We start from the raw sequence: 26,623 nt of genomic DNA on the forward strand, positions 1-26,623 counted from the left end.
GAGCTGAAGTGTGATGAGAGTTCTCCAGTACTGTGTTTTGTATGTCATAAATTTTCTATATGTGCTCCAGCAAAAAAAAAAACAACCAAGTGTGGAGGGTTTCCTCTGCTGACTTTGAGTTTCTCTGTGAGGAATGAACTCTCAGATCAGATGAAAGGAGGTCACAGAACATAGATGTGAAATGGGGGAAGAATCATGTACCAAGGCAAAAGCTAACTGAAGGACATGGAACTGTTGGAACAAGTCCAAAGAAGGGCCACGAGGATGATCAGGGGACTGGAGCACCTCCCGTATGAAGACAGGCTGAGGAAGTTGGGGCTGTTCAGGCTGGAGAAGAGAAGCTGCGTGGAGACCTCATAGCAGCCTGCCAGTATCTGAAAGGGGCCTATAGGGATGCTGAGGAGGGACTCTTCATTAGAGACCGTAGTGATAGGACGAGGGGTAACGGGTTAAAACTTAAACAGGGGAAGTTTAGATTGGATATAAAGAGGAAATTCTTTCCTGTTAGGGTGGTGAGGCACTGGAATGGGTTACCCAGGGAGGTTGTGAATGCTCCATCCCTGGCAGTGTTCAAGACCAGGTTGGACGAGGCCTTGGGTGATATGATTTAGCATAAGGTGTCCCTGCCCATGGCAGGGGGGTTGGAACTTGATGATCTTAAGGTCCTTTCCAACCCTAACTATTCTATGATTCTATGATTTACACAGACTTGTATCCTAAATTGAAATATTCCTTGCCAAAATATCTTATCACTCTGGTAGCATAGGAATCCGAGTAGCGGCGAATTGTTCTGTTGATGGGAATTTCACAGGTTCAGCAGCATGGATCTATTGTTTTCCAAACAGTGTGTAGAGTTCCTGGTTCAGTGCTCTTACTCCATTGTGTAAGAAAGACATAAATTTGTCACCTCTCATTAATGCTGTCTGGAGTTGAAAGGAGTTTATATGAGCATCAGCACACTGAATTGTTTCGATGATTCAGAAAACAGCGTTCCCTGTGGGTGAATACTTTGTTGGCTTTCTGGGGTTAGTCTGTAACACGCAATAACTTTCTTCCCTGGTGTTGAGTGGCATACTGGAATATTATTACCTGGCAGAACGAAGCTCTCCCATGCTCCCTCCCAGATTTCTTCACTGTGCACTAAGAGAAAGCCATCACCTCGCAGCCACCTTGCAGTGCTTTTCTTGCAAACAGCAAGGTGGGAGCTCCTCTGTTCTGATCCCGACTGAGAATGCAGCAGAAACATGGCACCTCGTGGAGGTCCACTTAGTAGTTTTGTACACATCAGTTTTGGGGTTCCCAAGCTGTGCCTCATTTTCAAAGGATGGGTAGCCGGTGTGACCCACATTGAAGTCCTTGCAAGATCAGGAGCTCTGGATTGAGCCCACAGATGTCTCAAAGTGGGTGTTCTTAACATCCTTGATCTTAAGTTGGGTTCATTTCCTGTCCTCTGAAATGGGAGCGCTATTACCTGCCTTCAAAACAGATGCTGTACAGGGGTCTTGGAATGTAAAGCAGGACTATGTGCTATTGCCAGATCTCTAGATACTTTCAGCTGTGCTTTTTAGATGACATACAAATTAAAAACTGCAGAGCTGTGAATGCTGTATGTTTTGTTTCCAACGTTCACCACAAACCAGATAACTTTATAGGGGAATTCATGCATCTGTAATGCTTGTCACTGATCGTTTTAGAAACAGTGAATAACTTCATGTAGTAGGATGTTTCAGAAAGGAAAGAAAATGCATGCAGGAGGCCTTGTATCGAGATTAATCTCTCAGGAATGCAGGGGGTTAACGGTCATGCTGATTAATCACTGTTAATGAACCATCAGGAAATCTGTCAGGAAGTGGGTAAAAATTCCTGACAGCTGATGTGAAGCATTTTGCGGTGCACTTTGGTTTTGATGTTTCCCAACTGATAGTCTGCAGTGGGTGTAGTTGAGTTACCTCTAAGTTCTCAAGACATGTGAAGGACCAGAGGACATGCTGCCCTCGTTCAGCTTGAGTAAGTGAGCAAGAAATTTTCCCCTTGCATGGCTATGCAAGTATGACGATGCAATATAAATGCAAGGAAGTCAGGGATTGCTCCTTCCCACAGCTTCCCAGAACACAGCCTGGAAAAGAGACAGAAAGGAAGCGTGATCGTTCCCTCACTCCTCCAGTCCAAGCCCACAGGGTGGAGGGGGAAGAGTGGAACAGGCAGCTCTCCCTGTGCGAGTGAGAAGCCAGAGTATTATGTCTTGGATACACAACTGAGTTAATGAATTGCCTGGTGTTGACCGAGGGTGAGGTTTCACAGTTGGCTTAGGCTGATCCAAGATCATGCTGCTGCTGAAAGGAGTGTTTCTAACCTTTCTCTCCTTTGCACTGGACTAGCTATTGCGGTAATACAGCAGCTTGCTGATCTGCGTGTTTCTTGGTCAGTGTTGGCTGGCTTAGCCTTCAGAAGGATCAGAGAACTGATCTGCTTCACTGCTTGACCTCACGAGCGCTAGTTCTGATGTAGAGGAGGGTGTGGGAACATGAGACAAGGATAAAAACATGAGCGAGGACTGAGCCTTTCAGCCATAACATAACCATGGATTGGCTTAAGCCTATTACGAAACTGCAGTCTGAATCACTTAGTTAAGAGCGTATTGTCAACCTACAGGGAATGCAAATTAAAACGTGTTAGCTTACACCTCCTGCCGTTGTCAAACAGTGGCCAAATACAGCCATTCTGCACGTGGCTAGGAGGAAGGAGCATGTGGTGAGGCAGCAGCACAACAGCTCCCCAGGACTTGGTCTGGAGCATGCAGACCACAACACGCAGTGGCAATGTGTTTTGAGGAAGACAGAGGGGAAGGAGAAAGGAGCAGACAAGCACTACCGCCTTGGATTCTCTCTCTGTATCGTCTTTCAGCTTAAGGTAACATGTTCTAGCTTGTCCTTGTGGCAAGACTGCAGAAACACTCAGTTACCAGAGCACAGATAAAGCACAGTAATGCAGCTGTGGATCCAGACCCCAAAGGTCTGGAGCACAGTGTGCAGAGTTCTTCTCTGAGCATTTCTCCTTTATCTTCAACCCAAGTAGCTTTGCAGTGCTCTCTAGTCTGCACCTAACTTAAACCTAGGAAGGTGAGCCCTGCTTATTTGTTCCAAGTTTACTTGGGTTTTATTGCAAAATTTGGTAGTTCCATGTTAAGGACTTTTTATCATTTCTTTCTGTCTCTGAATTCCATCCACAGATATAGGAATAACAGTGCTAGTGGGAAATCTCCTTGTAATTTTCAGCTATTTCATGTTTTAGAAGCTTGTGACCTCTAAAGGTCTGCTCTTGTGAGCACAACCATGCACAGCCCACCACCAGTATCTGCAGACACCAAGAGTAGTGCAGGAGAGAGGAAGTGCTCCAGGCTCCAGAGCAGAGGTTTTGCCACAGGCCATGGTGCAGCCCATGGTGAGGCAGGCTCTGCCCCTGCAGCCCTTGGAGGTGCACGGTGGAGCAGATCTCCACCTGCATCCCACGGAGGTCCCCACACTGGAGCACGGGATGCCTGAAGGAGGCTGTGACCCTGTGGGAAGCCCATCCTGGAGCAGGCTCCTGGCAGGAGCTGTGGCTTATGCAGACAGGAGCCCATGCTGGAGCAGGGGAAGAGTGTGAGGGATCCTCCCCTGGGGAGGAAGGAGCAGCAGGGGCAGTGTGTGATGAACTGACCGCAATCCCATTCCCTGTGTCATCCTGCACCACTTGGGGGGAGGATGTAGTGAAATTGGGAGTAAAGTTAAGCCTGGGAAGAAGGAAGGGGTGGGGGGGAAGTTGTTTTTAAGGTTTGGTTTGGTTTCTCACTATCCTTCTCTGATTTGATTGGTAATTAATTAAACTTATTTCCCCAAGTCAAGTCTATTTTGCCCATGATGGTGACCGGTGAGTGATCTCTCCCTGTGCTTATTTTGACCCATGAGCTTTTCCTTGTATCTTCTCTGCCAGCTGAGGAGGGCAGGGATAGAGCAGCTTTGGTGGGCACCTGGCCTGCAGCCAGGGTGAACCCACCACACAGTTACCAAGGGATATTTCACTCCCTGAGTATTTTAGCTAAAATTCTCTCTTAGCTGAGACATAGACCCTCATGGCACAGGAGTGTCCAAGTATGTCCTGAGGGCTGGAAATATTTCACCGGTTCCATTAGTAACCTTTCATCAACCCACAAGCTGGGGATTGTTGTAGGGAGACCTAGGCTTTCCTTGCTTACAAGGAATGGATGTGAGCATCTTCACTGGTAGCTATTTTTGTGTTACATGGGGCTAATTTGTAGTTCGGGTACAGAGTAGGCAAGAGAACAGCAAGGAATGTTGAGCAGATGTGACACAAAGCGATAACAGCCTCAGCATAATCCAGTATCACATGGTTCTGGAGTGCTATAAATACAACAGGAATTCTCCAAGGCCCAATTCCTTCAGCACAGTTGGGCATCTCTGTCTTGCCATGCATTTAGACTACACTATATCAATGTAATCCTCAGGCTTCATTCATTTTTGCACTGCTATGAGTGCTCTTATGAGACTAGAAGCATCATTGCAAGCAATATCATTGATTCTACATTATAATGCAGTTTTTGACAGCTTTTGGATTGATGTTTTGATTTATTCACTAGACGAAGCATTTATCATTACAGGCATGCCTAACGTTTCTCTTGTACTGCTATACAACACATCATTCCTTGGGAACATGCTCTTACAATGTATTTAATGGAGTGAATCCATGTAATACACAGAGTGCACATAGGGAATGGCTTTAAACCAAAAGAAGGTAGATTTAGAATAGGTATTAGGAAGAAGTTCTTCCCTGTGAGGGTGCTGAGGTGCTGGCACAGGGTGCCCAGAGGAGCTGTGGCTGCCCCATCCCTGGCAGTGTTCAAGGCCAGGCTGGACACAGGGGCTCGGAGCAACCTGCTCTAGTGGAAGGTGTCCCCGCCCATGGCAGGAGGGTTGGAACTGGATGAGCTTTAAGTTCTCTTCCAACCCAAACCATTCTATGATTCTATGTGACTTCTTGAAAGAGCAGCTGAGGAAGGTTTTCTGTGGTTCAGCAATAACACGATGAGCCAGAGCCCCCTCCTGTTTTTACATGGTTGGCATCACTCTTGCCCAAGAGGACAGGCAGGGAGGGCAAAGCCTGAGCAAGAGGCTGCCCTGGAACAAAGCAGCTGCAAACGCTGTGAACTGTGCTTTTGGCCTCGTGGCCTCCAGTTTTTCAGGTGAACAAGATACCTTATTGTATAAGTGAAATGCATCCTATTATTCCACGCATGATTGGTTGAAAAATGCTTTCGTTGCTGGAAAGTCTGTTGAACAATATAGTTTCCACTTACAAAGCACTTTCCTTAAAAAGCTTCTCAGGGCAGCATCGTATAAAAATAGTTCTACTAAAGTTGTGAACCAGCTTCTGACAAATCAGGACTAACAAAAGCTAAGGTATAAATAGAAGTGTTTTCGTGGGTTTTCTCTTCTCTAGAGGCACAGAATCTCAATCGGTGCTGGATTGTAACACACAAAAATGCCCTTTTCCAGACAAACAGGAAAACAAGGGCCTTCCAGACTAGTGGCACAGAGTATAAATAGGTTTTCAAAACTGTAAATCTTAGTCAAACCCATAACATTCACATTTTAGAGCGAGCCACACCATATCAGGCCTTATTTTTTTGATCTAGCTTTCTATTTTATTTCATACAAACGAGCGTTAGGGAAAGGTTAAACAAGTTCAATTTTTATACTTATGGAAGGAATTGTCTCCAGGCACTCACAGAGATGAAGATTATCTCAAAATCTGCAATGGATTTAGAATTCCTGGAAAAGAAATGCTGAAGAATGTAAAATATTACATATCCTGTGTTTATATTTTGTCAGTGGGCAGAATAAATGCACCTTAGTGGTCATTTTCATAATTCATTATTTTTGCAAAGGAGTTGTTTGTTGTTGCAGGGTTGTTTTTTTTTTTTTGCTTACAGAAGACTTTGAAACAGGTAAATGTAAAATCAGTATTTGCTAATCCAGAGTCTGGATGATCTTGATTTTACTCTGAGCCGGTTCCTCCTTCTGCTCTACACTGACCTTTTCTGAATCTACCAAACCCAATGTAGCTTAATCCACAATACCAAAGAGGGAAGGTCTATTTCTGTAAGCTGAAAATAGTTTTTACTGCAGTTAACCTTGCAGCTGAATCAGTTCTGCTATTGCTTTTTAAGGCATGTTTGGCCAGTCATGTCTGCATGGACCAGAAGTGAGGTTGAACAGGGCATCTGCATCATCACCCTGATGCATGCCGCTGTTTGCACTTCAGTAGCTATACTGAAAACACCCCACATACAAAACATTTACTGACCAGCAACTGAACATATGACACCCTTGGGGTCTGCGGTAGCTGAGCTTTAGAGATACCAACTCCTTCAGTCTATGTATGGGAAGTAAGGATTTCAGCAAAAGTTTCTGGGCATCAAATCCTTCTGTATATTGTCCCAGTCATTCCATAATCCTTTCTATCTAGGGGGCCTTATTCCATTCTGCATGGAGATCTGCTCTTCACCCCTTTTCCACCTTTGTAGTCCCCTCATGTTGTCCAGCCTCTCCAAAAGGGAGATCTACAGCTGCCTCACAATGTCAGTGCATCACCCACAAGTGGAGAGGCACAGTAACATTGCAAGGAGAATCACTTACGTTTTCTCTTGCCATGATCCATGCTAAGACCTGGGAGAAGTGCAGTTAGTCTTTTCTTGCTCCAGTAGCAAACAGTGCAGCAAATATTTGGGGCAGTATTTAGTTACCTCCATTTAAAAAGATGAGAAAGCCAGTATTCTGCTCGATGCTGCTTGTGAGTAATAGTTTTTGCTATCTGACACCTGATATTCTGAGCATTCTCCATGAAAATAGTATTTGGCCACTTCCATTACCCAGTGATCATGGCATGAGAAATATTTGATGTAAAAATGAGTTCTTCCTGCTACAGCTACAGCATAACAGATCTGAAATTCTACTTGTCTGTAACAGCAGCGCCAAAATAGCTTTAATAATTAATCATGCACTGATTAGATTATAAACTCACGAGATGGGCCAGGGATTCTTGTATTATGCATCAGACAAAGGGCACTGGCAATGCTTAACTAGCACTCACGGGCTCCTGCTCCACCTGCCTTTGTGGGAGCACTCTGGAAACCAGGAGAGAGACAAAGGCCCAGCAGAAGTTGATAAAAGCCTTCGATTGCCCATGTTCAGGAATACAGAACTGTTGAAACAGGTGCTGCCCGCCAGGGGTACAGCTTCCCTGTTAACTTCTGCCTTGCCAGATGCCGCTCTCCATCGTGTCCCACTGGGAAGGCAATGGGAGATAGAGTTAAGCAGGGAGTCTCCCATCTGGGAACGCCAATGCAAACAGCTGCTGTGGAAGGGCTGGACAAAGAGAGCCAAGGCACGGTGTGGGCGCCTGTATCCTGTGCTTACCCTTGTAGGGTCCCCTTGCATTGCCACACTGCTCTGCCCTGCCTGTCAGCTGCTTGTAACGTTACGGACAGATTTCTGTGGAAGCGGTGGGATTTTAGCTGGAATGATCTTACATGCAGCTCATTTTATGGGAAGTAGGAGTTTAACACTGAGAACCACTAGAACTCAGAGCTGGAAAACTACTTCCTAACATTAACTTCCAGTTAGAAACTTTGCTCAGCTATCTTAACTAACTTTTCCAGACCCTTTGCTCTTGTCCCATGACTCTTGGGGCCTATTTATCACAACTCCAGAGGCAAATCCCCTGAGGGGAGATAGTCCATGTGCTGGGTTTTGAATGCAGAAGATATTACCAGTGCATTCAGTGTAATGCTTTTCCTGATAAAAAGTATGATTTCAAAAAGGGGACCTTAGAACCAGTTTTATGATATCAACAAGAATTGCTATTAGTCTGGCCTTAGAGATCAAGGCAGTTTTAGGGGAGGAGGGGGCAGGGACCCTGTGGAATGAAATGAGCAAATCTAGTTAAAAATGAATCATTTTGCCAGTTGTTGGGGACTTTACAGAGCAGTCAACATCACAAAACAGCAGTTACTGTTCAAAAGCACTTGTGAGGCAAACAGTTGTCACTCTCTGCTGATCAGAGCAGCACTAGGTGGTACCTCAGAGCAAGGCAGGGCATGGTGTCCTCCCTGTTTGCCCAGGGATCATCATGCAGGGTGGGCAGAGCATGGGACAGCTCTGCTGGGAGATGTGGCCCAGGGATGGATAGCTGGAAAGGGCCATAGCTGCCAGGAGAACCTGTCTTCTACTCATACAGCAAATCATCACAGGTGCCAAAGCTTGCCCCAGGAGTAAGAGTGGGTTATGTGAGATACACAGCACAGACCTTCATGAGTGGGACCTTTATAATAAGCCGCAGCCAAGTTCTAGAGGCATCCAAATGTATCTTTCTGCAACCAGGAATTTACAGATGCCACAAGCCACGTGGCTTCTTTTTTTTTCCCCTTTTCTCTGTCCCTTCTACCACTGACCTTTATGAAAAACAGAAGTTAAAGGAGGGAAAAATAACTTTAATGAAACATTCAGGTTGAGAAATCAAAATTGGACACTCCAACAACAGGAAGTTTCAAAAGCAGTGTTTAGAACAGCACGTTGCTGAACTGTGGCACACTTGCTTTTCTTTATGCTTTCAGTCGCATTACAGCGTGTACCTTGACTCAACAGCTGGGCACAAAGACAGGATCGTGGTTTGGATAGTACGGTCGTATCGACAGTTTAACACAGCAGAATTTCCTGGGCATAGAAAAGTGAATAGTACTCAACCCCCAAACAGTTTCCTGGCTCCTGCAACCCGTGCTGCAACTTTTGTCTTTCCAGTAAATGTGTCTGAATTGTTTCCCTCTCTGAGGTTACTAAAACTTGTCATTTTATTCCAGGGAGCTGGAGACAGTTTTGTGGGAGCACTGGCCTTCTACCTGGCTTACTATCCCAAGTTACCCACGGAGGAAATGGTCAGGAATTCTAATTACGTCGCATCAGTGAGCGTCCAGGCAGCAGGGGCACAATCTTCATATCCTTATAGAAAGGACCTGCCCCAGAACCTCTTCTGACATTGCTTAGCTCAAGGTACCAATTTTATCTTATCGCAGACAACATTAGTCTCCTGACTGCTGAGGTTCTTCTCTGCCACCTGGAAAGACCAGGAAAGCCTTTTTGCTTCTTACCTGAGGAATCCTGTTCATTGCTGCTCTAGAGTAGTAAGACGGGGTGGGCACATGGGGTCTTCTGAACACAGCACAGCAGCAGGTCTCTCTAGCCCCACACACAACCACGGGGCTAATGCTCACATGAAGCAGAGCATTAGCTTTGAGACTACAGTGTCAGTCCTGGGCTGCAGACACCTAGGCCAGCACTTGGCTCCTTCCCCATCTGCTCCCATGTGCTCTGCCAGGCTGGGGAAGGTCCCTCAGACTGGAAAGAGGATGAGAGTGCTACTAAGGTAGACTTTGAAAAACATTTCTAGCACTATTAGCTAAGAGGTGAGCTACTTAAAGAAGAAAAACTTGCAAAACTATCCCAGAACTACACTGTCTGCTTTCCTCATGCCTGACAAACACACAGGAGAGAAAACTCCATCCTGCTTACCTGACTGACAATAACCTAGCCCTTACAGCCGTGGTCACAGCTTCTCCAAAAGCTCATCTCAATTCACCGGGTTCCCACTGTTTATTTCTTTCCTAGGAAGGTGCTGGTGCAGAACTTCCCCTCCAAGGAATGACCAGTTCGTGGTCACTGCTGTTGAAGCTGTGGCTGGTAGGTTAGAAAAACTCGCAATCCTGCCATTGAATTCCTGCTGTGGAAAATGTTAATTTTTATTGCCGTATAAAACAATAGCTCCTTTGAAGATTACAACCTCTTTCACAATGGAAAACACAATGGGATTTGCTATTTAATTTTTTTTTAATTGAGTACTGTAAAAATAACTCAAAAGATAAATAAATGTTACTCTGATGATCTATGTCCAGACATTAAGAATTTTCTCTCTCTACATTGTTTTATTCACAATGGCCTTCAAATCACAGGAGACGGTGATCCCAGTTCATTTCCTCTCTTTTCAGCCCATGTTGCTGGATTTCTGAATCAGTATTCACCCCATCCTCCCCCCAGACCATCTCTCCTCTCACATAAATCAACTCCGGTCATTGTTCAGAGAGAGCGGATTTTTCTCTTCTCTGTGAAGAGGACACGTTGTTTTGCTAGAGGGGAAAAAAAGACTCTGTTAAGAAGCCTGAAGTGTTAAAATGCAATCCAACGAGCCTATGTCCCTTTCTCATGGCTGTCTTCGCTGCTTAAATGAGCGTGGAGCAACCGACTGGTGCAGCGCTGCTGCTAACCAGGTCTTGAAGGGTTTAGTAGTGCTTTCACTTTACCACATGTAATTTTTAGTTCCTAAGAGGTCCATTTTACCTCTATGGAAATAAGTATCAAGATTTGAGTGCCTGAAAACATTCAACAGCTGCTCTGTGTGACTATTCTGAGTCACAGCTGCTCAGTGTAGGGACAAAAATAGGTTCTTATTGCTTTCTACTATTCTTCAACTTCAAAGCCCGAACAACTACAGATGATGAGCTGGATCTAGGTGGTCTCATGGACTGACTGAAACCTTAACTAAGTGTCCTGTGGATCCATGAGAGAGGCACAAACTGACCCTGCCTCCAATGCCTGATGCACATGCTGGCAAAGTCAGTTCTGCTGCATGTTCAGCATAGTCAATGCATTACTTTAAAAAAGCCCCAAAAATAAATGAAAGCAAAGCTTTACAATGACATACGAACGGCACCACTGTTCCGACTGAACTGCGTTATATGAATTCCTGTGAAAGCTACACAATAACAAAATCTCTTCTTCCACATAAAAGTTTCATTTTAAGAAATAGTGCAACTTAGTAACACATTCTGTTGCTGCAGTTAGGAGGTAGTGAAACTTCGGCACCACTGCCACTACTTCACTAAAAAGCTTCATTCTGCAGAGGTCCCAGGTTTCTGAGAAGTACAAAACATAAGGTGAAAATGCATGCCAAGTGAAAATGCTTCCTAACATATTCCTGATGTGAGCTGGTATCTAGACTCGGATTTACTTCCCTTCACACATGCAGCACTTTCTCACATCAATTTCTCACTTGTGTTCTACTACCGGCTACAAAGATCAGAGCTTTTTTTTCTTAATTACTTCCAATTTCGTACTTCAACAACCTACTACATGTTCCACAACAGAAGCGCTGCTTAGCCCGAGCTCTCCTACTCTTCGCATTCCCTGCAGCTTGAGAAGCTTCTAGAAGATCACTTTGCACAATGTCTCAATGCAGTAATTTCAACTTTTCTTAGTCAACAAAATAATCCCAGTGATCTCCAATTCCCCTTCTGTACGGAATTCAGAAGGGGACCACAACCTCTGTCAGCGTGAGTCCTCCAATGAGAGCATACTGCTTCTGTGGCGGCTCCTCTCACCTCCCATGAACCTCCTGTACTGTCAGAGCTCAGTGTGAAAAGGTCAGTCAGATAACAAGAACATAATCAAAAAATAAGCTTGAAAAACATAACTACTGGCCATGCATTATGTCATCTACTTAGAGCTGCTTAATACACTTCTCTGTTCTAGAGATTTAAGTAAGCCTTTCTCGCATTAACTCCGTCATGCTATTTCTAGCATGCTCTGGTTTAGGTTCTAAGTTTCCCCAAATTAAGCTTTTTAATAGTAACTACAGACTGATTTCTCCCTCAGAAACTTAAGCTCTCAGCCATCTTTCAGAAAGCTGGGTGAGCAAAAGGCAGCTTGGCAAGTGCTATAACCCCTCAACAAACAGGATTCTTAAACTGAGAAAATCTACAAAGTCCAGAGGAACATAGAAGAACCCACAAACTGTCACGTGGACAGCAGTATCATCTGTGGAGAAGGACGAACTTGTGTTTATTTCTTCAAAAGAAAAAGTCTATTATGTAAGTGATGGTTAAAATTTATTGTCTAGAGCACCCATGGGAGCATAAAGGAGCATTTCTATTGAGGCGTACTTCGTGGCTGCTTGTTGGAGGTAGCACAGTCTATCAAACCACACAAAGAAACAGAATGAAAGAACTCCTGTGTTACTTTGCTTTGCCACTGACATGTGGCATGGCTGTCATCAAAGCTCTGATGTGTCAGGCAAGTCATTACTTTGTTTCACTGCCACGATCTGTAATGAGGGTAAAGTTTACTTCCCACTGGAATGTCATAAAGAACAGCAACCATACAGTCATCCCAGTATGAAACATCTTATGACATATTCTGCTTAGATGGGAAGAATCCTGTTACATTCAATCCTTTTGCCCCACACAGCCCAAGAAGCTTATACAGAGCAGGCAGACTTCTTCCCCCAGCTCTTACCAATGGGATCGTACTTGTACAGGACCAGTTTCTCCTGCAGCCGGAGTCTCCTGACGTTGAAACAGTAGCCTGTCTCGGCCGCACTTTTCATCCTCACCAGGATGTATCTAAAGTCACAAGGAATGTCTTTGTGTCAGTGCACCAACACACAGCAAGGGCCTGCCCCGTCTGCCGGGGCATGGACAAGCTTTCAGCATAAACAACTTGGCAGAGTCACGTAAGATATTTCATTTCAATTTCATGGCTGTTCTGGAGAGGAGTGTCAGTATTATATGCTAAGCTTACAACAGACAAAGAGCCCACTATAACCCGTAAGATCCAGCATCAAGTTTAAGTAACTCGTGAACAGAATACAAGACCAGAAAGAAGTAGCTCCTCCACAAAGCAGTGAAGAGAGAAAGGGAAAGAAAGGGAACAGAAAAGAAGGAACGAGAAGGAAAAGAAAAACTGAAAAAAAAGGAAAGTAAAAGAAGGAGGAAAAAAAAGGAAAAGAAAAATGAATCAGCATACACTTGAGTCATTGTAACTTAAAAGAGAACAGCGACAGAGGAAGGATGATGGTAGTTGAAGATGTTTGGGCTATAGATGACACTGCATCACAGAATATCACTTCCACATGCAGAGAAGAACCTGAGCAGATAGGATGCAACAAGTGGCATGCAAAAGGAGAAGCAGGACAGATCAGCATGGCCCATCCCACTACAGATACAGGGCTTTAATCCAGCACCAGGAAGCCCCTTCCCCACTGGAGGGCTCTTGGTCTGTGGGGCTGACTGGCAGCAGCTGCAGTGTCCCTGGAACAGGACAAGTCAGGAGACTGAGGAGACACCATACCTCCAGCCTGGAAGCATGCCCAGATCTGCACAACTTCCCAGACATGGGGCAGCTTCTGCAGTTTCAAAAGAAAGGTCAAACCCTGTAACCAGCCTGCAAATTGTGTCCTTCTCTTGCACTGCAATGTAAAGGTGGATACATCTCTGCACGTAAGCATTCAATTAATTTCCCTGGATTTTCCTGCTTCTAACACAAAATTGTATTGTCAAAATTAACCTTCCAGAGACATCCATTCTTCCCCACTTGTGCAGCTCTGACCAATGTACTTCCTTGAGCTCTCCCATTTTAGCTCTGCAATCTAAGTCACTCTAGAGATCAAAATAAACAGAATGCTGGATTCCTGGCGACCAACTGACAAAGGACAGTGTAGGGATTATCCCCAGTTATTATCCTCTCCTGTACAGTACTGTAGCAACAGTAACCACACAGACTATTTCCCCTGTATCTCACCCACTTCCTCAGACCCTCTGTGTGGTTTCTCCTTTCAGTGGTATCCGTACAACCAGGCCTTAAAATTCTTGTGCACCACAGATTTGAGGCCAAGCCTTTTTCTGAACAATACACACCTTATTCAAAAACCCTAATTTTATAGGTAATATAAGGAGATAACATATTCCTGAAGTATAGATGGGACTATGCAAAGAACAGAGAAATGAAGACCAGGGGGAAAACAGAAAAGGGAGTGGGGGAAATCAGTACATTACCATGAAAAACCCCATTTTTAAAAGCTGTTTTTCCACCTCACAGAAACATCCTGCTTTACTGTTGTTTGTTTCCACAAATAACAGATAACAGTAAAACACAAAGACATCCTGAGCTGGAGTACAGAGCAAACCAAGATGCCCAGAGCACTGCCTGCACCCCATCCGCTCACACACAGACACGCAAACATGCTATAGCTGGGAAGTGTCCTGCACTCTGCCCATGGGAAAGGTTCACGGCACCTGTCCAAAGACCCACAGTGTACCCCAGCTTGCCCTCCTCAACTAAAACAAGTGTAAGGTCAACAAGAGAAAGGTCATGGGGAAAATTTACAGCCTCTCTTTAATCACACAGCACAGACGTGTGTTTCCCCTGTGCAGGGTGCTTTGGATATTACAGCTCTGCAAAATGCAACAGCCTATAGGGCAAAACCCGCCTTTGCTGCAATTCCAGAACCTGAGGGAGGTTTATACCATTCTGCACTTACCTGTGAAAAGACACACATGCAGAAGGACCGAGAGGATGCAGCTAGACTTAAGGACTGCAGTCCTCTCGGGTACATTACAAAAAGCTAGAAATACCTAATATTATGTCAAGTCACTTGAAGATATAGGGTAGTAACAAAAATCAAAAGCTGACGAGGAAAACACTTACTTAGATTTGCTCTTGGCCACTGTTTTTTTTCAGCACGAAGAAGAGGAAGAAGAATAAAAAAGGAAAACAGTTATTTTATCTTGTTTCCTCTGTATGCAACATATAAAGATTAAGAGTTTTCCACTGCCTGCCTTTGCCATAGCCCCAGACAGGCTGTGAAAGAGCTTTGCTGTCACCAAAACCTTGCACTCTTCCACCCGTCTACGTGCCCACAGTTGCCTGCTCCGTCTTCCACCACCACTACCTCTGCGGTGCGCAGACGCTGCAGCCTGCAGATGCTTTAGGTGCTGGATATGAACTCACTATGGGGACGCGCATAGGGCAGGTATGACATAAACAACTCTGCCACTGAGAGCTGCAGCCCCACTCTCTGCTTGCTTACACCTGCTCTGCCTCCTGTCACAGTGCAGTGGTTCATGTGGCCGCACAGTGAACCGGGCCAGAGCTGTTCTCGGATAACAGTGACCTTCTCGGAAGGTTGTGTTTTGTTGCCCTGATCTAACCCGCCACATAGCACGAAATAGGCAGAATTACCTATTTCTGTCAGCAAACCGAACCTAAGGCAATCATAAATCTACGGCGTAAACCATAAACAACCCCCCACCAACAAAGGCTGATCTATATTCCATCCACGCAGGTCTTGCTTAGGCCATCGCTACCTTCTGCCCAGCCTCCCTCGGCACCGTTCCTCCACCACAGCCCAACCTCCTCCAGACACCAGGAGGGCACATCCCTCCCTCCCTCCCCCCCCCCCGCCACTTCCCATTTCTCCACTCAAGCGCTGGAGCTTCCCAACCTCCCCACTGAGGGCTCACAAGTTCCGCTTCCCCCCCGCTCCCCACCTCGGCTCCCACCCCAGGGGCCCCCCCGCGGTCCCGCTCCCCGCTCCGCTGCCCCCGCACCACTCACAGGCCGCTACCGTTACAAACATCGCGCAGCCCGCAGACCCTCCGCTGCCACCGCCAGTTCCGGGTCGCCCGGGGAAGCGGTTCCGGGGCGCAGGGCGGAGGCTGGGCGGGGCGCGGTGCCCGTTAGCGCCCGGAGGGTCCGCGGCGCGGCTTGGGTCTGGCGGCCGGGAGGACGGGGGGTGCTCGGGCACTCGTGACGGGAGGCAGCGCCTGAGGTGCGGGGCGGCCGCCATGGGGGCCCAGCCCCACAGAACAGTCCCAGGATGGTCTGGGTTGGAAGGGACCAGCTCCAACCCCTGCCGCGGGCAGGGACACCTTCCACTAGAGCAGGGTGCTCCAAGGCCCTGTGTCCAACCTGGCCTTGAACACTGCCAGGGATGGGGCAGGCACAGCTTCTCTGGGCACCCTGTGCCAGCGCCTCAGCACCCTCACAGGGAAGAACCTCTTCCTCTTACCCAATCTAAACCTACCCTCCTTTAGTTTAAAGCCCCTTGTCCTGTCACTACACGCCCTTGTAAAAAGCCCCTCTCCAGACTTCTTGTCAGCCCCTTTAGGCACTGGCGCTGCTGAGGGCTCCCCATATGGAGCCTTTTCTTCTCCAGGCTGAACAAGCCCAGCCCTCTCGTCTGCGTAGCAAAGGTGCTCCAGCCCTCTGAGCATCTTCATGGCCTCCTCTGGACTCACATGAGCAGCATCCCTCTTGTGCTGAGGACCCCAGCACTGCACACAATGCTCCAAGTGAGGTCTCACGAGAGCAGAGTAGAGGGGCAGGATCACCTCCTTCGACCTGCTGGTCACGCTGCTTTTGACACAGGTTGGTTTCTGGGCTGTGATTGCACACTGCCAGGTCATTTTGAGCTTCTTGTCAGGCAATACCCCCAAGCCTTTCTTCTTGGGGCTGCTCTCAATCCATTCTGTCATCCTTCAGCACATCTGCTAACCCCCACCTGTCTTTGTTCCCTGTTGTGTGAAAAAGGGGGTACTACTGCGGTATCAAGTGTCTGAGGCATTAGGAAACTAAACCTATGAGTGTTATGAGAGACTGTGCAAAACCCATGGGCAGGGAGGCTCAAGGGGGCACCCAGGCAAGTTTTGATGTTCTTCTGAGCAGTTAGGAGAAGAACTGTAAGCTGTTACCCTCTAAAGGATAACAACTCTGTGGCTTACTTCCCCCTCTCCCACCCGTTGGGTACACCGTTAATGATGGAGTTCAAGTCCTTGACTATTTAGCGATTACTAAGGCAATGACAATTTCAGCCTGACGTATTTAGATGGAAAGCAAGACTTGGGATGTTTAATAACATGCAGTTAATTTGATATTCTGTGGCATAAACTCAAGTGGCTGACCCTGTAAAAGACTGGAGCAAGACAACATCTCAAGGAAAGCCACGCGGCTCCTGTCAAGTGTTCACTTGATATATTGCTCTTTGTTTCAATCCAGGCATTTCCAAATGCTTCCTCTTAATGATACATCGGCTCAGTCTTTACTATTTGGCCTTCAGAAGTATAAATCTAGTAGTTACATAATCTGCCCGTGAATACCAGAGTGAGAACTTGAAAACAGTCAGGATGATAGAATGTGAGTGCTGTAAGACTTCTTCTCTTTGATCTGCGTTATTGCCTCAGTCAGTGAACAGACTGAAATGGAATGGGATTGCCAACCTCCTGGCTTCACTGCCAGGAATATAAATCAACATTAAAGATGATTTTCAAATGAAATAGCAAGTTAAACATTTGTACAAACACATCATCAAATAGAGGTTATACTGCCTCTTTTTAAACCTCTTGCCTGCTGGCAAAAAGGAAACTGTTCCAGTGACATTTTCTCTGCTCTGCTGTGACAAGGGCTGCATAAATATAGACACCGTGGATTAGAATAGACTTCAGCAATCTTCGGCTTCCTTTCTAGCAGCCTCTTCTGCAGGCAGTTTTCCATAGCTATGGGTGAAAACCAGGGAGGCTGAAACTGGTGCGTATGGCAAGGTGGTGACAGTGTAGCACGCCCCTCATGGCTGTAGTCATAGCTAACCTTGGGGACAAGGCATCCTGGCTGGAGGAAAGGAGGGAGAGTCAGGATTTCTAACCATGACTGTGATACAGATTTGCTGTGTGGGCTAGGGTAAGTCGTGTACTTTGGGATCTTCAGTGGCATGTGCAATGCAAATGCACATTTTTCCTTCAACTTTGCCTAAAGAAAGCAAGGAGTGTGATGAACTGTAATGCCAGCCTAGATAATTCTGGTGCTTGCTGAGAGAGAAGTCACTTATGTCTCCAGTGGAGAAGCTGCTGGTGCCAAACCGATCAGTGTCACTCAGAATCAAACATAGGGTGGGTTTTAATTCAGCTAGAAAAACAACAATTTGTCACGTTGTACCCTAACTTATTCTTTCCATTTTTATGCTTTACATTCTAGGCTGAGCCCTCTTTTACCTCCAGGAAGTGAGGAGATGGCTGCTCCTTGCCAAGACAGTGCGGTCAGGTTGCTGGCACACCCTGGGCAGGCAAAGGCGCTTGTGCCGAAGGTTGGCAGGAGTGATGCTTCTTCAAGTGCGTGTGGCACTTCAAATCAGTCATCACTTGAGAAAGTCACAGGAAAGGAGAGCGGGGCAGCAGATGAAATGTTTGCAAGGTAAATATCCTCTTGGCACTCTGTTTTCTACATGAGTTACTGTCAATTAACACATACAGAACCCAGTGCTGGAAACAAGAGAATAACACACTAAAGCCTGGGAAAAGCTCCACGTGTCCTTCCTGGTTTCCCACAAAAAAACAGACAAACAGCTAACTAAGCCAAAAATGCACACAGCTCGGTGGACGTAGTTTTAAAACAGCCAGGCTATTTTCTCCTCTCCCCTTGCTTTCCCTTTCTCATCGTGTTACAACTTAGTAGAGTTCGTGCTGTCCACAGTGTTAAACAAACACTCACGGGCACATCACTCATCCCACATAGCAGGTGGATTTTTACATTCTTTCTGCGTATCTGAATCCATTATCTCAAGAGGGCTCAGAAGAAAGTGGGCATTAGCTTAATGCAGCTCTGAAAGAGGTACTGTCCAGGTCAGGAGAGCAGGAATGATGGAAAGAGCTAAATCACTTTGAGCCAGTGACCAAATCCATTTCAGCTGCTGGCCTGTTTGAAGTGAGCTGCTGATGGCCTTTAGCCCAGTTCATAGGGTGTCCATGGCACGGTGTCAATATATTTGTTGGCAGCCTTGTTAGAAAAGGCAGAAAAGCAATGGGCTTGGATGGTTCCCTTCTCACCTCCGGTGCTTAGTCCCCTTAGATCAGATGTGGGGAACTTTGATGGTGTAGGTTAGGGCATGGCTCCATTCTCAGAGCTTTACCTGTTCCCTGCTTATTCCCTTCCAAAGCTCCTGTCTCCGGCTCTGTTCTCGGCGCTCCTTTCTCCAGCACTGGCGTCATTCATATGTAAAGGGGGAGGAACAAAGACAGCACTCACCTGTTTTCTTGTGTGATTTTTCAATACTCGTTTCCCAATCCAAACGTCCAAAGTAACAACATCCTTTCAAACCGCCCCCTCTTGAAATGCCACAGTAGTCAAACAGCTGCAAATCAAAACACCTTGTAAACAAGTGACTGAAATCCCGTGGGATGCCTGAGGGCTTGGGCACGTCTCAGAGTGATTATAGTTCCTGCTATACAAATTGGAGTCCATGTAGCGCACTTTGTGCCAACTCTGAGCTCTTGCCTTTTATTTTTAGTCCTGTTTGTCGAGGGGTTCTCATGGTAAAAAGAATGACGTTCGGCATCAGTGACACACAGATAAAATTAGATGGTAGCCGGAAGTGATAGTACAACTAATCCTCCCCACTGACACTTTTTCCCCAGCATTTGGGATCCTGTGGGCCTCAAGGACAGCTTTTCTCTGGGTGAATATCACTTCCCATCAGCAGGCAGCTGAAAAATTGGACTTGCATGGGACATATGTGCAAAAAAATGAGTGTCATTGTCATTGCTTATGCCAACAGCTGGGACCATATGGGACACTAAAGGCAGCATTGTCTACATGTGTAAAACTGATTGAAAGTTGTTTTTAGCAAGCTTCTAAACCTTCTTCCATTTTGGGGCAACAAAACAAGGCTTTTGCCTTCTATGCATGGACTTCTGTACACAGAGCAGCTTAAGTCATCTGCAGGGCTCAGTCCTAAGACTTTTTAGTCCCCCAGAAGTAAGTCACCCACGCTGATACTGAAGACATTATTCCTTTCTTTGGAAGAAGCTGCCTGGGGGAGGATGGGGTAGAAGGTGCGTTAGATTTCATCTCTAAAGCAGATAACTCAGGAGAACAGGAGCAGTTGTCATTTGTTTTGGCTTGTCCCCGCTCTCCCCCTCAACCCCCCTAAAATCTGGATTGCTTTCATTTTTGCTACAGTGTAAAACATGAAAATATAAGGAGCTAGCTGGTCAGCAAATGCTCTCTATTGCTGAGAAACATGGAATCCAACCAGGCAGCGTACTGAGCGTACTACCATCAAAGGAAGGAGGGATTGGTTGCCATGTAGCATAAAGGGATTTAGCTGTGGTACTGTGGCAAAGAAAGAGTGTATCAAAATCAAAGCTGTGAACCTGTAAGGTCAGTTATCTTTAACCAGAGTAAATAAAGGAAAAGGGAGAGAATAATTATGTCAGAATAAATATGAGAACATGGTGTGACACAGATAGGGGATGGAATTTTTTCCTCCTATTGGAGAACAGCTCAAGTGCTTGGACATGGTTCATTTTATGTCAAAACTCTACTACGGAATAATCGGTGTATCACTCCCATCACTTCCTGGCAAGGGGATATCTTCAGCTTTAAGCTAGAGTGATCACCTCCAAAGGAAAATAAAATAAGCAGGTTCAAGAGTGGCAAGTGGATTTGGTCCTGTCCATTTAATAATAATTATAATAATAATAATATAATAATAATAATAATAATAATAATAATAATTCTCTAGAGAACCAGAAGGGAGGAAAAAGGATATTTCTGCATCCCATGGCATCCCTAAAGATTTTCTCACTTGGAAGAAGGTCATAGGGTTCAAAGCTGTTTCTCAAGTGCTGCTGTATAGCATTGCCTTGATGTCATGCATCATTATAAACAAGCTATTACTCCATTCAGTGTTTTGGGAAATGATGGGGCTGTAACAATACACCCACAGCAGTTCCCTCCCTTATCCCGGCAGGCTCTTTAGTGAGCTGCTTATGAGCTGTACCTCAGTAACTGATGGCTGGCTGGCTGGCTGTGTCTGGTAATAGCGTGTCTCTGGGGAATTTGGAGCAGGCATATTGATGGATTTTATGAAGGGCGGGGAGCTGGGAAGGAGGAGCAGGACATAAATTTGCGGTGTCATGTGCTTTGATGGCTGCTTGATCTGAGAACACCAGGCTTAGAAAGCCCCAGGGCTTCATCACTGCAAGCACTGAATGCATCATCGCTCTTTTTTTCTATGCATTTCTGCTTCTGAAACCAGTCAGTCGTTTGCACCTGATGGGACAGCAGAAAAACGGTGTTAAGCAGGGCAGTGTTCCATTCATTTCTGTCTGCCCAGCTCAGGTTTGAGCTAGACCTGGGATGAAAACTTAAAATAGGAACCATCACAAAGGGACAGGTACTAGAAATGAGGCTCGGCAGGAGCGTGTGTAGACATCTGTTTGAAGTCTTGGACTCTTGCATAACTGTCTCTGGCTAGTTCCCTAAATGTTTTTTCATCTGCTGTAGTCTCCCTAGACCCATTTCACTTAAACACATACAAGCAATTTTTAAGTCCTGATGACGCACAATGTGGATGCTGTGACCTTTGCATAGTCTGCAAAAACATTGTCTTTCCTCTTTCTGTTTCATAAGCACTGTCCATCTGGCCTTGCCCCGTCACATTCCCAGATATGAAGAAACAGTCTCCCTCCTGTAAAGGGGTGGCAGTCCATTAGGTTAACAAGATAAGGACTGAAACAGCATTCACAGGTGCCTGTTGTAAGCAATCTGTTGATCAATGAAGGTATATGTACACTCCAGTCTCACCTTTTAGCCCACATTAAACTCTTCAGTGCTGTCATACTGCTAGATCAAATCAATTAAAGTTAGCTCTAGCTAGCTGGCTGGAAATATTCCTTGTCTGACAAAGAACAACCTATTTTCCCATGCCATTAGATAGACCAAGATATTCCTGAACTTCCCACAAAACAAAGCTAGACTGAATCACATATTTTCACCAGGAGTTATCCTACCTGAAGGAACCAGAAAAAAACATTCACCATCCTTTTTCTCACAAGTCTTACAACACAGGCTCTAACCCCATTTCAGGAAATATTGCTCTTCCTAACTGTGAAGATCAGTAAGAAACTAATTGTTATTCCCAAAAGGTCCTATGACTCTACTCCAGTTCTTTAAGGGTGCCTTGCTATTTAGCCTAACCTCAGTGAGTATCCAAGGGGCATAGCTGCATAAGAATCATATATGTAAACATGACGAAGATGTGATCCATAGCACCTGACCTTAGATAAGTTCCTGCCCAAATGTTCTGCTTTCTCACGTGACTCAGTCCATTCTCCAGATGAAGTGGGAGAAGACTGGTGGGTTGATATTCCCGGCCCTGCCCTGCACTAGCTTCTGATGACCTAGTTCTGGGTAACAAGATCTCACCGCTTCCTCAGTACAAAAACACTCTTGCATCATTTTGAAATGGCGATACTCCCACTGAAGAGTGTACATAATCCAGTACTGGCTGTAGTGACCTCATGCTTGTATATGAAATGGTGGTCAGGACATCTCATGCTAGCACTAAACCAGAATGATTTAGTGGAAAGGGATTAAACTTGTTTTTAAAGTATCTGCAGAGCCAAATCAATTCCAAGGGTTTTCTGAGCTGCTGAACAACCAGAGGCAGTCATTGCACTTCTCTGTTACCAGTTGCAGCCTTTTAACTCTTCTAGGTAGGGACTGTCTTCTACTCTGTATCGGTACAGACACTAGTTTTGTAGAGTGCCAACCCATCTGATCCTCTGCACCATGGTGTTGGGAAGGCTTCACTTGCAGGACAGTCAGCAGGACACATCTCCAGCTCCCCTCCTGTCTGCAATACCTGTGGGTGAAATATGGGCAGATGCCTTCGAGTTAGACGTACATCTGACGCCAACTGCATCTGGCAACAGCTCTGGCACTGCAGAGCACTGCCCCAGGATTTCTAGTTATTTATAATTCAGCATCAGATTGGACCCAGTTGCTCCTGGTTAGAGATCTTTTTGCAATAACAAATTAAGATTACATGGAGAGCTTAAAAAAGAATTTCACCCCTCCAGGGCTAAATTACTTCCAGTTATATACAACTGTCATATCTTTAAAGGGCAAACCCGGAAAGCTAACACAGAAAAATATAACTCTACAACTGAGATTATCTGCCTGCCCTCTCTAGGCAATCACATCTCATATCTATAATGTCTTTCATAGCAAAAAAACAAAATTCAAGCTAAGTGGATGGAAGATTTATGTACAGAGTAGGAAACAACAGCTTGGGAGGAGGTGTATTTGAATGCTGGAGCCAGTTACAAAGACAAACCTCAAACACCATACGACTGCTTTTACATAGCATCTCACTCATGTCTGGTAAAATCACTCCATGCTCACCCAGACTTTGCAAACTACTAGTCACCAACTGAGAAAGGCATGGTGACGTACATGTTATGGTAGCATCCAGCACTGGCAAACCATCCGCTTCCATATGTAGCTCAGGATCCATTCCAGACGTTTTAGAACTGATGTATTTTTCATGAAATAATAATTGGAAAGCAAGGAGAGCAAAACCCCTCTGTACCAACTTACCTGTCCAACGGGAGGTCTCATGCTGATCAACTCCCCTTTAGGGAATTTAATTGGGAACAGAGTTAAAGGGGAACGTGAAGAGGTCACACCTTCTCTGCCCTTTTGGTGAATGTTCCCAGTCATTTGATGAGAGAGCAGTCATGCTGCACATCATGGCTGTACTCAGCCCTGATTATATACCTGGATTAATAATTGAAGCACTTAACCCCAGGGGCAAATGGATTTCCCTGAAGAACAGGGAGTAGAGAGGGGGAAGCTCAACGTGCCTAATGTCAAGATGTGGAGCTGCTCATGGACCTTTTTTGAAAGTCTTCCTGCAAAGAACATATTACTCTCCTCAGAAGCCTGTGCGACCCAGGCTTTATTGTCAGTTTTCCTCTTATCCCCTTTTCAGTGGTGGCACGGGAGAAAAGGGGAAGGGGAGAAAGGAAAGGTGAAGAAAAAAGGAAACATTTTTCACTGTCTTTTTTTTTTATTATTTTATTTTTAAAAATCAAGTAAATTACATAGAAAAGTCTATGGGTTTCAGTGGGTTTCACGTTTTCATCCCAGTGGACAATTTCCTTTTTTTATTTATTTATTGGTTTGGAGTTTTGTTTCATTTTCCCTATGGAAAACATGCCCTGTTGAGGCTTTTTTGGTGATTCCTTTTCCCCTCTTTTTATGTGAAGTCAGGACCCAGCACTGCATTGTCTTCAGAAAGCAGTACACTGAGACTGGTACCTTGACAAGAATCCGAACCCGTTCTTCAGCCACAGTCCCCAGCTGCTATAAATGCTTGGGTGGCTCTTCCCCAGGACTGGGCTCTGCATGGTGCCTCCCAGGAATGATATGCGAAAAGACTGTCAGAGCAAAGAGCAAAGGTCTCCTTCACTGAGAGAGTTAAAAAGGCACTGCCTGCTTATGTCTCCCTGCAGTTGGCTTCCCTCTTCCCATCAAATCTCCTGGTGTTAGGAAGCACTGATATCATGAGCTGTCAGACGCTCTGTAAGAGCCTAGATGATGCTCCTGGGTGCACACTCCTGCAATGCTGCTGTGACCCAATTCTGCCAGTGGGTCCTCGAAGGTCCTGATTTTGGTCCTGCATGGAGATGCTCAGATACAGCAGTGATGAGTTCCTCTTACAAGGAGCTGAATGATTCCTTGGTTAAACACACTCAGCTGTAAGTGGCAGTGAGAGCGACAGCAGCTTAGTCAGTGGCCCTTCCTGTGTGCCAGGCTGTATGGACAGTATGCCTTTATGTATCCAAGGGCTTTGGTAATACCAGAGTAAGCTTAGAAATAGAGCATTCATGTCTCCCTACTGCATATGTTCATATCAGATGCAGCTATACCCCTTTCAATAAAATCCCAGGATTTAGAGAGGCTGAATTGCTGTAGGCCTCCTGGGTTCACTCACTCAGAGGCAATTTATCATTTAACCTTTTTAAGCAAATCTACGAGTTGCCAATCTTGGCTTCATTTTCTCATTCTTGGAACTCCTGAGCAGAAAGGTCAAACAGTGTGAAATGCAACAAAGAGCAAAAGCCCTTTCATCAATTCTGACTTTTTTCCCAAGAAAAGGAAGAGCTGTGATTGGCAATGGAGGGGTGTGTAATCTTCCATAACTCTGCTGCAGTCTCCACTTAACAGGAGGATGGAGTAGCTGCCTGCTCTGCCGCTGTGTTCATTGCCTTGCTTCTTGTGAGGTTGCTCCTGTTTCAGAAGGAGCCTGTAACTCACTGACTGATCGACAGGAGTTAGGTAAGAGTAGCTGAGGTTCTTGAGCAGAATGATGGATTTTCCACTCTGACTGCAGCTCTCCAGAAACCCTGGTCAGTGGGGCAGCACACACAGACAGACCGTCTTCCACTGCATTTGCAGCCAGGACTCCAGCCACTTTGGAAATGTGCAATTGACTCATATACATGGCTCAGAGTTGAGTTGTCACTAAGGAAATGCTGCGTCTCCTCAGCCTCTGACTCTCCCACAGGGAATGACACCGATTCCCAATCAGGCTGAATGATACAGTCCTGGCAGTGGGTAGGTACCTGCAGCTGAACTGTTTTGAAAATCTAAACTGAAGTTCCCAAAACAAAGTGGTAGCCACCAAGGCCTGGACCTTGAGCTGTATGGATTTCTTCTAAGTTCATTGGCATCCTTGAGAGGTTTCCCACTGATTCCAGTGAGTTTTGTGGAGGGAGTTTCAGCTAAAACAAAGCATTAAGATGTTGGGCTGATGTCTTAACCTCATCCTGTCGAACCTTAGATACTTAAAGTTTCATCAACTGCTATAGCCATTCCAGAGAGCAGATGGAATCCTATCTCTTTCCATTAGCAGCAGTTGGCATGAGATCTACAGTTTAGGTCTTTTAGTTAAGTGCATTACAATAGGCAGTCCTTCTGTGTGGTCTCAAGTAGTTAATTTTCTCTGTACCTCTTGGTACCTCTGAGATAAGGACAGTTACATTTCCCTGTTTGTACTGCTTGACAGCTCTAAGATAAAGACAGTTTTACCTCTAAGAAATTTGGAGGTCTTTGGAAGGAAAGCTTTATAAAAGTACAAGGAATTATTACACTTAGGCAAAGCAAACCCACTGTCAAAGGAATCCACACACATGGACTTCTGTCTACACCACTCCCTTTCTTCTCTTCCATTACCACACTACCAACTGTTAGTTCTTGAGCATCTCCTAACCACTGTAGATTCATATTTATTTCAGCTCAACTAGTGTTCAGTCTAGAGGCTACGAGCTTTCTGCAAGATTGGTTTCAAGCAGATACACAAAGAAAGGCAGCTGAGCAGTGGGCCTGTTTCCCTCCTGGAGGTTATGATTTTAGAGGTGAAATCTGCTGATGGAGTGGAGGCTGAACTGATTTGCTGAACTGCCTTTTTCACCGATACGAAAACCTCCTCTCTTAAAAGGAATCAGACCAAACCCTTATGGCATTATCCCATGATCCAAAGAGTGACTTTGCATTTGGCCACAAGAAGAGTGTTTTTTTTTTCCTTTAAGCTACATGGAACTGGGAATGGTTCAGGCAGTGGCTCTCTTTATTCAACGAATGATACAGTCATGAGTGAAGGAACTACTGATTTCCTGTGAATTACCAGATCAAGCAGCCTTGTCTAATCCTTGTTCTAGCCTTTCAAGTTAGGACACTTTTAATTTTTTTAGTTCTCTGCCAAAATCTATTTTTAAAGTTGTTATTGCACTAGCTGCCAGATATGAGGATGCAAGTGCCTCCCTCCATTTGTCTAAGGGAATGAGTAGGATCGCACAAAACAGGCCGGATCTCCCAGATGAGGCTCCTAAAGCACTGTGCAA

General features: G+C 45.4%; 2 protein-coding genes across 7 annotated transcripts in view; one reads left to right on the forward strand and one right to left on the reverse strand.

Moving 5' to 3' along the window:
* Positions 1 to 9,996, forward strand: part of RBKS (ribokinase) — a 70,670-nt gene extending 60,674 nt beyond the window's left edge. For both annotated transcript variants that reach the window (XM_061475252.1, XM_061475253.1), the window contains 2 exons: positions 8,915 to 9,104; positions 9,720 to 9,996. In XM_061475252.1, coding sequence (XP_061331236.1) covers positions 8,915 to 9,088 — 174 coding nt within the window. In that variant the 3' untranslated portion in view covers positions 9,089 to 9,104; positions 9,720 to 9,996. The remainder of the gene's footprint in view (positions 1 to 8,914; positions 9,105 to 9,719) is intronic.
* On the reverse strand, positions 9,821 to 16,886 carry MRPL33 (mitochondrial ribosomal protein L33). 5 transcript variants are annotated; one of them, XM_061475255.1, is made up of 4 exons: positions 16,844 to 16,886; positions 14,589 to 14,607; positions 12,399 to 12,505; positions 9,821 to 10,234 (listed from the first exon to the last, which is right to left on the reverse strand). In XM_061475255.1, exons 1-4 carry the CDS (start codon positions 16,869 to 16,871, stop codon positions 10,185 to 10,187), a joined length of 204 nt encoding a protein of 67 aa, XP_061331239.1. In that variant the 5' UTR covers positions 16,872 to 16,886; the 3' UTR covers positions 9,821 to 10,184. The 5 variants fall into 5 exon arrangements, with proteins under 5 accessions (XP_061331239.1, XP_061331241.1, XP_061331242.1 ...); XM_061475257.1 differs by lacking the exon at positions 16,844 to 16,886 and adding an exon at positions 15,498 to 15,525; XM_061475258.1 differs by lacking the exon at positions 16,844 to 16,886 and adding an exon at positions 15,363 to 15,378.
* Positions 16,887 to 26,623: the final 9,737 nt, after the last annotated feature.

Source organism: Pezoporus flaviventris, unplaced genomic scaffold, assembly GCF_033815535.1.
Source record: "Pezoporus flaviventris isolate CSIRO_AGI_PZ_B2104156 unplaced genomic scaffold, CSIRO_AGI_Pfla_v1 ptg000083l, whole genome shotgun sequence".
In the NCBI taxonomy this organism is placed as follows: domain Eukaryota; kingdom Metazoa; phylum Chordata; class Aves; order Psittaciformes; family Psittacidae; genus Pezoporus; species Pezoporus flaviventris.

Coding starts and splice junctions, on each gene's coding strand:
- MRPL33 (XM_061475254.1), bottom strand. CDS start 13,516: ATGGGAGAGCTCAAGGAAGTACATTGGTCAGAGCTGCACAAGTGGGGA. Junction 12,506..13,448: donor AGAATGGATGTCTCTGGAAG/GTTAATTTTGAC, acceptor TTGTGACTTTAG/ATACATCCTGGTGAGGATGA. Junction 10,235..12,398: donor GTACAAGTACGATCCCATTG/GTAAGAGCTGGG, acceptor TTTCCCCTCTAG/CAAAACAACGTGTCCTCTTC.